Here is a 14,887-nt window from a genome sequence, read left to right on the forward strand (position 1 = left end):
AGTTGTTTTTTTTTTTTTTATCTCACTTTTATTTAAGCAGGTAAGCTGATTAAGAACCAGTTCTCATTTAGAATGAAGAAATGGCACACAACGAATGCAAGGCAACAATTGGCTAGCAGTCTGTAGGTTTCTCTTATAAATGTCTCCATAAGAGGTGATACATATCTACAAATGGATAAGGTGCATAGATGATGATGGAGGGTTGTGAAAATCATAATGAATGCAACCCTGTTTCCCAAAAATTTGGGACGAGGCGTAAAACGCAAATAACAACAGAATGCTATGATATGCAAATCATGTATCCCTATATTTAATTGAAAATAGTACAAAGACAACATATCAAATGTTGAAACTGAGAAATGCTATTGTTTTTGGAAAAATATATGCCCATTTTTTATTTCTTGCCAGCAATTGCTTTTTTTAAAAGGGACAGGCGCGTGTTTATTACTGTCTTGCATTTTCTTTTCTTCTTTTTTTTTCAATGGGGGACAGGTCTGTTTAGCACACATAGTCTTTTACTATGGAGCCATGCTGTTGTAATACGTGCAGAATGTGGTTTGGCATTATCTTGCTGAAATCCCTGAAAAAGACATTGTCTGCTACAAAACCTGTATATATTGTTCAGCATTTACGGTACCAAGCTTAACAGGCAATGTGCACTAGTGCACCCTCATACCATCACAGATGTTGGCTTTTGTACTGTGCACAGATCCCTTTCCGTTTTAGCCTGGAGGACACAGCGTCCATGATTGCCAAATATAATTTCAATATTCAAATCCACTTCGCCTCAGTCCATCTTATATGAACTTAGGCCCAGACAACAAGGCAGCGTTTCTGGTTATTGTTTATATCTGGTTTCTTCTTGGTACATGGTAGAGTTTTAACTTGCATTTGTGGATGCAGCGACGTACTGTGTTCACAGACAATGGTTTTCGGAAGTGTTCCTGAGCCCATGCTGTGATTTGCTCTACAGAATTGTGTCTGTTTTTAATGCAGTGCCGCCTGAGGGCCAGAAGATCACAGCCATCCTATATTGGTTTTCGGCCTCATCCCTTGCGTACAGAGATTTCTCCGGATTCGCTGAATCTTTTAATGATATTATGTACAAGAGATAATGAAATCCCCTCTTTGCAATTTTACATTGAGATACGTTATTCATAAATTGTTGCACTATTCTTTCACAGAGTGGTGAACCCCTCCTCATCTTTACTTCTGATAGACTCATTTTCTCTGGTATGCTCTTTTTATACCCAATCTTGTTACAGACGCCTATTAACCTAATTAGTAGTGAGATGTTCCACCAGGTATTTTTTGTATTACACAGCTTTTCCAGTCTTTTGTTGCCCCTGTCCCAACCTTTTTGAAAAGTGTTGCTGGCATCAAATTGAAAGTGGGCATATATTTTTCAAGGAATAATGATGTTTTTCAGTTTAAACATTTGATATGTTGTTCTTGTACAATTTGTATTTGAACATAAGGTTTAAATGATTTGCACATATTTGCAATCAGTTTTTCAGTTTACATTTTACGCAGCATCTCAACTTTTTTGGAAACGGGGTTGTACAATAATCATCATCTTCATCATCGCTAGTATAACCTGAACCTTCTTCACTCCTCTTTTCATTTTTGATTAGAACATTATCATCCTCTTCATTCATGCCATACTCTTTTTCTTGAGAACATCCCAAAATAGAAATTGTTCTTCTGTTGGCTGACATGTTTTCAGTTGCAACACGAGCAATACTGTTAACAACTTCAAGTGCATCATCCCAAGTCCCATCTTTGGTGCAGCCAAAGGCAGTGAACCACATATATCTACCATGTGCTTCGAACAGCATGGCATGGAAATCCATAAAAAACTTATTTCTTTCATTTCTTACATACAGATTTTAAATAATCCATCTTTTGTGCTCCGTTAGGGAGTTCATGGAATACAATCAGCATTATCTTGTTCTTTAATCTCGAAAGATACTCTCACATATTTTAAATATTTGAGTCCACAGTACAGCTGTAAGGATTCAAACAATTGCAAGAGTACCTATATACTTCTCCTTACCACCAGACTGACCTGTTTTGACCACATTTGGTACACAGGACAACACACTACTGCCAAAATTGGTTTGCAGGGTACCAGAGATCTGGGCTGTAGTTGGTTTGTATAACCTGTAACTCGGCTTTAACAGTAAAGGTGTGAATGTCTTTGCCTATACCAGCATGGAATGAGGAACATAGCTTTTAGCACAGTCCAGAGCAGCAAGTTTTCCTTACAGGCTGAGGGCAGTTTGGTGCTACTGTACCATACCTGCATTTCCCTGACATTGCAGAGTGATTTCCCCGAAGTCAAATGAGGTTTTCCTTCATGGTTCACAGAAACCTCCAGAACCACACAGGGGTCTGCCACAACTGTATCGTTGTCAATTACTGACACACACAGTCCATTCCATAGTCCATTTCCATATGAGCCACAATCCAGTCCAGTAGCACACGTCATACACACACTCCAGTCCAGAAGAACAGGTTGCTACATACACTCCATTTAATACCTGGGTTGTACTGTAGGCATTCCCATTGCTGACCCAATGTCACTAAAGTAAGACACACATGATCACAATTTCAGACACATTTTGATCATGATCTGTTTTAAATCCCCAATACAAAGCATGGTAATCGTAATGTCATTTATTTGTAAAACGTAATTTTGTAAAACAGTAATTATCTTGAAGTGTATAACATAATGCAGTTCGCCTGAAAGTTACATAGAGGTGATAAAATGTATAACGCAGAAGCCAACCCCAACAAGGTTTTGGTCTTCATGCCCAAAGACAAGGATGGACAAAAACAGTAAATTCATATTTGCCAGTTTGGCATTAATGTTAACTTTAAAAGAGGAAAAGGAGAGAGTGAAACAATAATATATTCTTATGGGAGTGGTCCAGTCTGGTCAGCCTTGTTGTGATAGGTTTATGTCCAAAACCCCAATTTGCATCAGGTGTGCAATATATGAACCTATTGTCTCAGAAGGGTTTGGGTCGCTGCCGAGTTGTGAGGTAGGCCGTAACTCTAAATCCAGTCCATCATCTTGGATGCCCAGCGGTTATGGATGGAGAACTTCCTATTCAGTGATACAGCCAATCTGACTGCTCTCTATGGTTCAGCCTTAGTATTTGGTCAAGACCCAGGATGGCATGCTAAATTCGTTAGCAAATTGTGTGATGGACTTGGTGTCGTGCAGAGCCACACATCCATGGGTAGAGTTGAGGACACACCTCTGAGGGGCTCTAGTGTACAGAGCTAGTGTGAATAGTGATGGCAATGGGATCGTCTGTTGTGGCGGTTGGCAAATTTTTGTGGGTCCAGTGGTCCTGGCAGACTGCCTTTGATCTGGGCTATGACGAGGTTTCAAAGTACTTTGCGATGATAGCGTTGAGTATGTCTGGGCGATTGTCCTTAAGACATTTTAGCTTGGCGTTTTCGATGGTTGGTGGTTGTATCCATAAAGCAAGTGAAAACTACATCTTGTGACAATAAAAGGTTGAGGATGTCTGTTAAGATGCCCAACAGCTGGTTGGCACACATTTTATGTAGGTGATCGGGGATGCCATCTGGATCAGTGGCTTTGTGAGTGTTCACAGTTTTTAGAGTTTCACTCACGTCAGCCTCGGAGAGCAAGAGCACATGGTATGATGGAACGGCAAGAGCTTTCTGTTCTTTTTTCTGATGCTGTTGTCTTCAGGGTGAGGCTAGCGTACCAGTGAAGGGAGTCTTATTCATTTTGGGCAACAATTTGGCCAGTAGGAAGATTGTGGAAGAACTACTCAAAAAGAGATGGCTGCATTGATTCTGGCAGTTCAGCACTTCAAGGTTTATCCGTTTCTGACCATATGGTTTCTCATACCATAGCCTAGCCCTACAGTGTTCTCTCATGGTATGTCCGGGGTAGGGACAACTTGGTGGTGGATTGCCTCTTAAGCGTGGCCAGTTAATGAGCCATTGTAGACCCGGCACACAAGTACACCTGGCACAGTTTTTGTTTCACAGACATTTTGATGTGTTTTCATTTTGTTGGGGGAGGCGCTTAAAGAAAGGCAGCATAAAACAATAGAAGTCAAATAAAAACAATTCAAATTAACTAATGAGTTGTGTGTAGCTTAATGCGTAATGGGAGGCAAAAGCACCAGGCGCGGAGTAAGGTACATACTGTTTATCGTATAAGCAGAGAAAAGCTCATTTCATGGCTACACACTGTAAACACACAGCACAGTAAGCCACGAGGGGTGAACAGAAAACAAGGCTACTTAAAGCAATGGCAATCAACACAACAAGACACAGATGCGGGGAAGGGGTGTTGCTGCCATCGTTCCCATGCCAGCGGTTAGCACACCGGCCAGGCAGAGCGCAGTCGAGGGGTTGGCACTGCCACCCCCCGGGAGGCCGGCGTGACATCAACAACATTTAATGGACATCCAATGAGTTACTTTCAGAAACCAAATGAAATAATACCCTTTGTCTTTGGTTTGTGAAGGAATTCAATTATTTGTTTGTTTTTTTTCTTCTAGTTTGAGTAATATTTTTGGTTTATTATAAGCAATGATTTACATACACTTCAGCACATGCACGCACACGCATACATTTTGTATATGCGCAAACACAAGGGTGCTCATTTAAAAGCCACTGCAGATTACATACCAAGTATTACATTAAAATAGAAGTACAGTAAACTGTTATGGTGTATCTGTGTCTTTGCAGATCGAAAGCTGCTACACAACGCCAAGCCACAGGGTGAGTTCTTCCCAACCACCGTTTTTTTTTGGAACACCATGTAAAACACTAAAACCACTATGGCTGCTCCACTACTATAATGAAAATTATACATTGCCACGACTCCACTTACTGATATCCCACTTTAAGGCCAAACACTGACATCCTGATTCAGAACCATTATAACAACAAACATTTTATCATATCAACAATATTTCACATTCTCTCAGCACCAATATCATTATCCTGTCATTATTAACAACAAACACCATTTGTCATTGCCTCAGTTGAAAATGCCAGTCTCTTTCAGAAATGCCAGAAACCATTTCCTGTTGATGAACACGATCAATGCCAATTACTTCAGGGATGCCACAACTGTCACACTCAGATTTAGCATTTTTTCCCTTTGTTATGGGAATGAGTGGAAAAGACACAGCCAGCCTGTCTGCCAAAAAAAAAGCAAGCCCCCAATTAACCTGCCACTGTTGCTGCTAATGCCTCCTTTCATATTTAGGCAAATGCTCCTTTTCCCTGAGCTTCAGGCTACTTAGCAATTTTCTAAGTCCCATTCCTGTGCATTATCTTTGCAGAACAATTTAAACCAGCAGTCTTCAGGCACATACTCTCTTCTCTATGTTGTGATGTACTGGTGAGGCCAGATAGATGTGGTGTGTCTGTGTGTAACTTTGCGTGTATGTACATACAGGTGTGTGCATGTGTGTGTGTGGTTGTGTGTGTGTCTGACACACCAGTCAGTTGCTGGGGTGATCAGGACGGTGATCCTAGCAAGCTTCCTCCTTACTGATTACAACGGTGATCCTAGCGAGCTTCCTCATTACTGATTAGGACAGTTATCCTAGCGAACTTCCTCATTACTGATTAGGACAGTGATCCTAGCGAGCTTCCTCATTAGTGATTAGGACATTGATCCTAGCAAGCTTCCTCATTACAAATTAGAACGGTGATCCTAGCGAGCCTCCTCATTACTGATTAGGACAGTGATCCTAGCGAGCTTCCTCATTACTGATTAGGACGGTGATCCTAGCGAGCCTCCTCATTACTGATTAGGACAGTGATCCTAGCGAGCTTCCTCATTACTGATTAGGACAGTAATCCTTGTGAGCTTCCTCATTACTGATTAGGACAGTGATCCTAGCGAGCGTCCTCATTAATGATTAGGACGGTGATCCTAGTGAGCTTCCTCATTACTGATTAGGACAGTGATCCTAGCGAGCTTCCTCATTACTGCTTTTACAAGCTGCAGAGGAAGATAGTACAGCACCTCAGTGACGTCAGCATATGACAGTGAATGGAGAGCAACAAAGCCATCTCTTTCCTAAAACCACTCATACTAAAAATGTTTCCAGATATGCTTAGGCGTTTTCAGGGGTAACACATTTTCTTCTCTAAAAAGGTCTTCCTTGAGAGATATTACTATGAAAGTTTGGAATAAACTTGATTCAACTGTGCCTCTCCCAAAGTGTTTCAAATTAATAATAAAAATAACTTTGTACAGTGCTGAATGTTTCATTTGGCCAGTATAGAAAGAAATCTAAATAGCTGAACCTTAACTGAACCAACAATTAAATCTTTCATCACTAGTCCCATATTATACTGTCATAACATGTATTTACCTACTGAATTCCTCTCTGAGTATACAGTACATCTGTGAGGTAACATTGTCTTTTTCTCAGATGGTTAAGGTTTGATTACACTATCTATCCCGCCCACCCACAGGTCTGGAGGGTAACAGTGACGTGGCACTTTATTCAGGCCTGGCAGCAGGTGTGGTGATGGTGGTGGTGTTGATTGTGGCTGTGACGTTGTACCGGAGGAACCAGAGCGAATATGGTGTGGACGTAATCGACTCCTCTGCCCTGACCGGGGGATTCCAGTCTTTCAGCTTCAAGACTGCCCGCCAAGGTGAGGTCATACAGTATACAGTAAAGAGACACACAAACACACAGCTGAAAGCACATGCAAACATGGTCACAGCAGTCTTGTTAAGGAGCCTTTCTGACTGATATAGTCACTGCCAGGTAAGTGATGCTTTCTTCAGTTGTCATTTCCTGCACAAGTCATCTATGATCCATTTATGAAGTTCCAGTGAACACTTTGATCTATTAACCACTCCCTCACAACTTGTTTGTTACCTTCTGTGCATATCCATTATAATTCACTGACACTAGTTTACGCATGTCATTCACATAATTGATGAGCAACAGTCGAGGCCCAAGTATTTACTCCTGCTGGACCCAACATCTTACACCCATAGCTTCAGATAGAGTTCTGACAATGCAACAGGCCTGAGTTCTCACTCGTAGGTAAGAGCCTAACTATTTTAGCCCGGGAGAGTTTGGCTTTGATAATAAAATGTAAGGGTCCACAGTGTCGCATGTGGGCCCAAAAGCACCATTCCAGAATAGTACCCTTTCGTACTTTCCAACATCATGCAGTCAAACGGTTGAGATAAGTTATTTTGTAGATCTCACCTCAGTACTGACATTGTTTTTGTAGTGGGAGCTCTGAAATGTACCCTGCTTGATGGAGAGATTGACCATGTAAGGGAGGGTTTTGTTGTTGACATCGACACTGTCCTTTAGAAATCTGGCGGGGATATTTTCGAATACATTACCTTTCTTGATCCTCAGAGAACAGCAATTACATCACCTTTTCCTTTGTTGCCGAGGAGAACCAGTTCATACATTTAATTTCCTATTTATGTTCCACTCTTTTACTGCAAATTTTGTTTTTCAGGAATGGTAGTCCATATTGTTCAAAGCCAGGTCATTTAGAAACAAGAGAAAGCAATAGTTGTACATTGACTGTTGTACATTTATGTTTTATGATTTGGTGTTGTTTTTCTTTGTTATCCATACTAATTTACAGGATCAGTATGGTACTTCAATTTGACTTTTTGCATCTTGTAACTATCGTAATTTCTGCATTGAAGATTGCCATCATAATCCGATTGGAAATAATTGGTGCAGCATCATCAAACCTTCTTCTGAACAGATTCTATGCCTCATCCACATCATGGCTTGACAGATCACAGACCAATGCTTTTCTACTGAATCCTCTTTCAAACCCCTGCTTTGTACTCTGTCTTCTAGATCTTAATAGAGTGAAGGATGCTAAATCTGGAATTTAACATCCTTGCATGTGCTTGTCCTCCTGACAGGTTCTTGAAATGTATTTTCTTTTGAGATTTGGTTTGATTGACCTTATGACTCCCAGACTGCTGTGAAATGTAATTAAATATGGCTGCACACAGCCAGTAAATAGTAAATTGCTCAGTGTAATCAGTCACAATAAAAAAAAAATTTTTAAATACCATAATTCCCCCTTTATAACCCGCAAAGTGTATAAACCACACCATTCATTTTATAGCTTTGTGTGTAAACCAAATATATTTCCCCGGAGAATTATGACTCGTACATACATTGTACATCAGTATTAAACATTTGTCATAGGACACTACCAAAATGAAGAATAAAATATGTTTTTGAAAACCCTGTAAAGCCAATTGCATCACATATGCTACATGAATTTCAGAAACCTCTACATCGACAAACAATCCTCTGTGAAGTAATTCGCCAGTGGAACCTCATGTAATAGCTGCACCCATGTATTAACCGCTGTGGTTGAACCAGGAAATTACAGAACACGTATCTGTGCCCATTACGCAGTATGCAAGAATCTGAAACCATTATTTGTCTTAATATTATTCTTTCATGAACTGTCAATATAGCATACAAATGATTGTCCTATTGGGAAAAAATTATCATATTGGGTTGTGATTGAGATATCCTTGTTAAATATAAGGCAAAAACATTTGATAACCACTGAGAGCCCCCATAGGGTACAGACACATTAAAAAACTAAAAGTTAGATGTTGACAGTGCTGTGCTCGTTCAATCAAGAAAAAAATAACTGATTCCAAAAAGAAATGCTTTGAGGAAAGTAAAAGTAGCTTTATGTATATATAAATCGCCTACGTTTATATTTTTTAATAGTTTGTCTTCCTTAATTTCAGATTATCCGGTTTGGTGACCGGTCCTGTTGCAGTAAATGCAGGGTTATTTATTGCTATGTTTTCCAGCCATGACCTTACATCACAGATTATGGCGTTTACATCACAGATTATGGAGTTTACATCACAGATTATGGAGTTTACATCACAGATTATGTTGGCTATCAAACAATTCTGCTGAAGCAAGTGAGTATGGTACAGGAATATAAAATGTTTCTGGTAATTTTGATAAGAGCCTATAGGATTTGTTTCACTGGGGTCTTGTCGTAATAATGTACACAAGCAAAAATCGATACATTTCTAATTTTAATCTCATCCACATCTGCCATGTTGTTGAAGCAAATATCAAATGCAGTTGCACTAGATCATTTGTTGCCAGTGCACCTTTATGCAAATGAAGGCAAATGTATCTATATTTTGTTCAGTCTCACCTAGTGTAAATGGGCCCAACGCAACAGACACAAGCACAGACATGTATAACACCTTATATGTATAAGATCAACACCTACTATAGAGACAGACAGATAGAATAATTGTTATGTAAAGCTGTTTGTTAGACCTCTATCATCTTGACAAGGAGTTTGTGGACCCAAGTTGCTTTCGTGAATAGAGTCTCCTTGTTGGGACCAGGAATTTTTGGACAGCAAGGTACTTGAAGAATTCTACCCACTTCACTTTAGTTCCATTGATGTAGATTTTTGCACCTCCCTTAGCTGAAGTCCACAATGAGCACCTGTGTCTTTTAAGGGATAGATTACAGTCCTATCACCACACTCCCACATCCCTGACCTGCTCCCACTTGACTATCATCGTCATATGATGATCATTCCTTCCACTGTCATTAGCAAACGTGATGGTGCAAACATGCTGATCAAAGATGAGGATGAAATCCCTGATTTAACTACAATGAACTACTGCAGTTGATTTTGATCTTTAATTAATCTAACCTGAAGCAGTGCATGTGTAATAATGCTTTTATTTTTTTTAGTACTAGCTTAGAATTTGGGGATTCAGGTTTTTTGTCCACCAGCATGTCTAAAGTTTGACAATGGGCAGGAAAGTTTGCTTAACAAAGCTTGTTAAATTAAGCTGAGTCAGCGACTTAAACGGTTCTGCGGTAGTGCTTCAAATAATGGGATTATTGTTGCGCCACAAGTAGTTCACCTAGTTATCAACTGGCTATAACATTACATATCAAAGTTACATATCATTAGAAAACATAAAGTAACATGCTGAAATACAGATTGATTTTGATTCTAACATACCCACCAAATTGTGGGTTGGCTTGTCTACATTGTATGAATAATTTTAACAGGGTAATCAAGTTTATTTATAAATGGCAAGCTATTTGTGTCTGTCAAATGAATGTTAATAATGTTCTACTTATTTTGATGACATTGGAACCAATTCTAGAGTGAATATCTTTCTTTGCAACTGTAAAAGATGACATTCTAAGCCACAATTACCTTTTTGTGTTAAACATTGTAATTCCTGTGTGGGCTCAAATTGACCTGGAACATAAAAAGTGTACTGCTTAATCAATCATAACATAACATTTCACCAATAAACCAATAATGTATTTTCTTGTCTCTAGGCAACCCCCTATTGATGAACTCATCCCTGCAGCCAGACCTGACAGTGTCACGGACATACACCAGCCCCATATGCTTCCAGGACTCCATGGATAAAGAACTGATTTCCCAGGAGCCTTCACTTTTTGACCCACTGCCTGATCTCAAGGTCAAAGTTCACTCTTCTTTTATGGTGTCCCTGGGTGTGTCAGAGAGGGGGGCCGAGTACCACGCCCAGAAGGCCCATCCCCAAACCTTCCCCAGGGGCCCTGCACCTGACTACAGTGGAGTTGGGGTGGAGGGGACCCTGAGAGGCCGGAAGGAGAAGATCATCTTTGCCACCCACCCAACATCTATGTCCTCCAGGCCCCCACTCAGTACAGCTGGAGTGTTTGGGCATGCAGGAGGGAGGCTGGTGGTCCCCAATACTGGTGAGGGTTATGATTTGTATGGGCAATGTAGCACAGTCAAACGCATGCAAGCAAACACACAAGCCTGGAGGTACAAATGTACCCTAAACACACACTGGCCTGCTTTCACAGAGGCACACACAAACAGACACACCTGCTGGGCTGTCAGGTCTCTTTACTACAGGTGACAGCCAAAGAGGTAATGGCCAAACAGGGCCACTGGGACTCTTAAATCAATTCTGCAAAGAGAGCACCTTACACACACACACACACACACACACACACACACGCATACAAACTGCCAGTGACACTGAAACCCACAAACAATTACTTTCTAGAGTGCCAATCTAACCTGCCAGTTGATAAAAAGTGCCTCAAGGGACAGGAGACAGGAATTAGATGGGCAGTGTGTGCGCATGTGAGTTTGCAAGCATGTGTTTGTGTGTGCTTGCATGCTTTTCTGTGTCTGGACTCTGCTTGTTGTTTTCTTACAGCCGACGACATAGTGTGTTTTTAATAGAATCTACTTTTATTAAAAGAACACGTTCTCAGATAGATGAAGTGGTAAGCCTGATTAGCGATTTTAGAAAGTCAACATAGTTAAAGACAAGGTTTAAGAAGCTCCCAGTTATACCTTATATGATCTAATTATTAGAGCTACAGTGGGGAGAACAAGTATTTGATACACTGCCGATTTTGCAGGTTTTCCTACTTACAAAGCATGTCATTCTTATCATAGGTACACTTCAACTGTGAGAGACTGAATCTAAAACAAACATCCAGAAAATCACATTGTATGATTTATTAATAATTAATTTGCATTTTATTGCATGACATAAGTATTTGATCACCTAATTCCAGTAAGAATTCACAGACCTGTTTGTTTTTCTTTAAGAAGCTCCTGTAATCCACTCATTACCTGTTTTAACTGCACCTGTTTGAACTCGTTACCTGAATAAAAGACACCTGTCCACACACTCAATCAAACAGACTCCAACCTCTCCAAAATGGCCAAGACCAGAGAGCTGTGTAAGGACATCAGGGATAAAATTGTAGACCTGCACAAGGCTGGGATGGGCTACAGGACAATAGGCAAGCAGCTTGGTGAGAAGGCAACAACTGTTGGCGCAATTATTAGAAAATGGAAGAAGTTCAAGATGACGGTCAATCTCCCTCAGTCTGGGGCTCCATGCAAGATCTCACCTCGTGGCGCATCAATGATCATGAGGAAGGTGAAGGATCAGCCCAGAACTACACGGCAGGACCTGGTCAATGACCTGAAGAGAGCTGGGACCACAGTCTCAAAAAAAACATTGGTAACACACTAGGCCATCATGGATTAAAATCCTGCAGCGCACGCAAGGTCCCCCTGCTCAAGCCAGCTCATGTCCAGGCCCGTCTGAAGTTTGCCAATGACCATCTGGATGATCCAGAGGAGGAATGGGAGAAGGTCATGTGGTCTGATGAGACAAAAATAGAGCTTGTTGGTCTAAACTCCACTCGCCGTGTTTGGAGGAACAAGAAGGATGAGTACAACCCAAGAACACCATCCCAAACATGAAGCATGGAGGTGGAAACATCATTCTTTGGGGATGTTTTTCTGCAAAGGGGACAGGACGACTGCACCGTATTGAGGGGAGGATGGATGGGGCCATGTATCGCGAGATCTTGGACTTCCCTCAGTAAGAGCATTGAAGATGGGTCATGGCTGAGTCTTCCAGCAAGACAACGACCCGAAACACACTCAGGGCAACTAAGGAGTGGCTCCATAAGAAGCATCTCAAGGTCCTGGAGTGGCCTATCCAGTCTCCAGACCTGAACCCAAAAGAAAATCTTTGGAGGGAGCTGTAAGTCTGTATTGCCCAGGGACAGCCCCGAAACCTGAAGGATCTGGAGAAGGTCTGTGTGAAGGAGTGGGCCAAAATCCCTGCTGCAGTGTGTGTTAACCTGGTCAAGAACTACAGGAAACGTATGATCTCTGTAGTTACAAACAAAGGTTTCTGTACCAAATATTATGTTCTGCTTTTCTGATGTATCAAATACTTATGTCATGCAATAAAATGCAAATTAATTATTTAAAAATCATACAATGTGATTTTCTGGATTTTTGTTTTAGATTCCATCACTTACAGTTGAGGAGTACCTATGATACAAATTTGAGACTTCTACATGCTTTGTAATTGGGAAAACCTGTAAAATCGGCAGTGTATCAAATACTTGTTCTCCCCACTGTATGTTATTATCTAAGAGATGTGCTTCCCCATCTGCATTCTATCTGCATTCCAATAGTGCCCTATTTCTTAGTGAAGGAGAAGAGGGTGCCATTGGTACCCTGTTTCATATTAATTCCAAACCATAGTATGGAAGAACTTAATTCGCAATGTGTTTCTGTGTAAAAATATATTGAATTCACAGAGTACAGTGAACCTATCCTGTGCTATAGTTTGGTGCAAATACATGTTCCCTTACATCTCTAAGATCAATCACATGTATTTTATGAAGCCCATTTTTATATCAGCAGTTGTCACCAAGTGCTTATACAGATGCCCAGCCTAGTTATAAGGTTTTCTATTTCCCTCTCTTTCTCTCTTTCTTTGTGTAGGTGTGAGTCTGTTAGTGCCCCATGGGGGGGTAGCTGAGGACAATACCTGGGAAATGTATATGGTCATCAACCAGGAGGACAGCAGCAGGTGAGACCTGAAAAACAAATAGGGCAAAAAGGACCAGGCTGCTTGCCTCCCTCCCTACCTCCATCTCTGTCTTTCATTCTACCATTTCATGGCATTGTGGAAACCTACTAGACCTGCTTTTTTGTTGTTGCTATTTTTTTTTACTTTTCAAAATGCATGTTCAGTAGACAGACGAACACAAGGGTTAGATGTCTGAAGCTACAGTGCATACCAGTCTCTCAGCCTGCAAGACCTGGAACACTCCATGCATAAGCATGGCACAGGGAGGTGGGGTATATGGCCAATATACTATGGCTAAGAGCAGTTCTTAGGCACGACACTTAAAGGAGTGCCAGGAAAAGTCACATAGCTGTAATATATTGGCAATGTATCACCAATCTCCAAGACGCCTTACTGTGCTTATAAACCGTTTATCAACACAAACCACCCAGTTTATAAGCTTCTTTAAACCCCTCTCAGCAGACCTATTTCCTATTTATTGTTGGTGACCATGATGGACAAAGCCCTTGCCAGCACAGCAGAAGAGGAAAAGGGGTTTGCCACCAAGCTAGGATGAAATGACAAATTACATGCTCTCCACTTCAAAGTTTCCGGTTGTCAAATGTCTAATAGTTTGAGGTGTTTCCAGAAAATAGTCTTTAGTTCTTCCCACCCCACACAGTGATTATATTATTCCTATACATTTTCAAGCAGTTTTACTTATTTTTATTGACAACCAGGTTTCCAGAAAAGTTGGAATGCTGTGTATAATGGAAATAAAAACAGAATGCAAATATGTGCTAATCATTTAATGAATAAAGAATAGTACAAAACCAATATAGCACATGTTTAAACTGAAAAATAGTATTGTTCCTTGAAAAATATATGCCTTTTTGATTTTGTTGTCAACAACATGCTGCAAAAGTCCTCCTCTGAGTGTGCTGGGTGAAAATTTTAAGAGTAATAGTTGTAACAATTAATAAATGCATTTTAGCTGTGTCCAGAGTCTATAAAACCTAATCCAGGTCAGAAGCATGACCAGATGGACTAGAACAGGGACAACCAGGGTCGGAGATTGGGGATGGTTAGCAGAGTGGCAACTGGAATCATCAGGTATCGTCTTGATCTGCAGCACAACCAGGATATATCACAACTAAGAGTTCAAAGACCTCATTGTCTGCGGTACATAATATCATTAAAAGATTCAGAGAATCCAGAGAAATCTCTGTATGCAAGGGACAAGGCCGAAAACCAATGTTGGATGGCCAGGATCTTCGGGCCCTCAGACAGCAATTCATTAAAACAGATAAGATTCTATAATGGAAATCACTGCATGAGCTCAGGAACACTTTCGAAAACCATTGTCTGTGAACACAGTTTGTCACTGCATCCACAAATGCAAGCTTAATCTCTAAAATGGAAAGAAGAAACCAAATATAAACAAGA

The 14,887-nt window shown here is 40.6% G+C and overlaps 1 protein-coding gene across 5 annotated transcripts in view; it reads left to right on the top strand.

The window, feature by feature from the left end:
* The window catches only part of unc5da (unc-5 netrin receptor Da), a 265,603-nt gene that overhangs the window by 216,762 nt on the left and 33,954 nt on the right, over positions 1-14,887 (top strand). For 3 of the 5 annotated variants that reach the window (XM_034297177.1, XM_010878072.5, XM_010878074.5), the window contains 4 exons: positions 4,747-4,779; positions 6,496-6,681; positions 10,386-10,793; positions 13,375-13,462. In XM_034297177.1, coding sequence (XP_034153068.1) covers positions 4,747-4,779; positions 6,496-6,681; positions 10,386-10,793; positions 13,375-13,462 — 715 coding nt within the window. The remainder of the gene's footprint in view (positions 1-4,746; positions 4,780-6,495; positions 6,682-10,385; positions 10,794-13,374; positions 13,463-14,887) is intronic. The other 2 variants (XM_010878073.5, XM_010878075.5) reach the window with 1 other exon arrangement.

This window comes from Esox lucius, chromosome 14 (assembly GCF_011004845.1).
Source record: "Esox lucius isolate fEsoLuc1 chromosome 14, fEsoLuc1.pri, whole genome shotgun sequence".
In the NCBI taxonomy this organism is placed as follows: domain Eukaryota; kingdom Metazoa; phylum Chordata; class Actinopteri; order Esociformes; family Esocidae; genus Esox; species Esox lucius.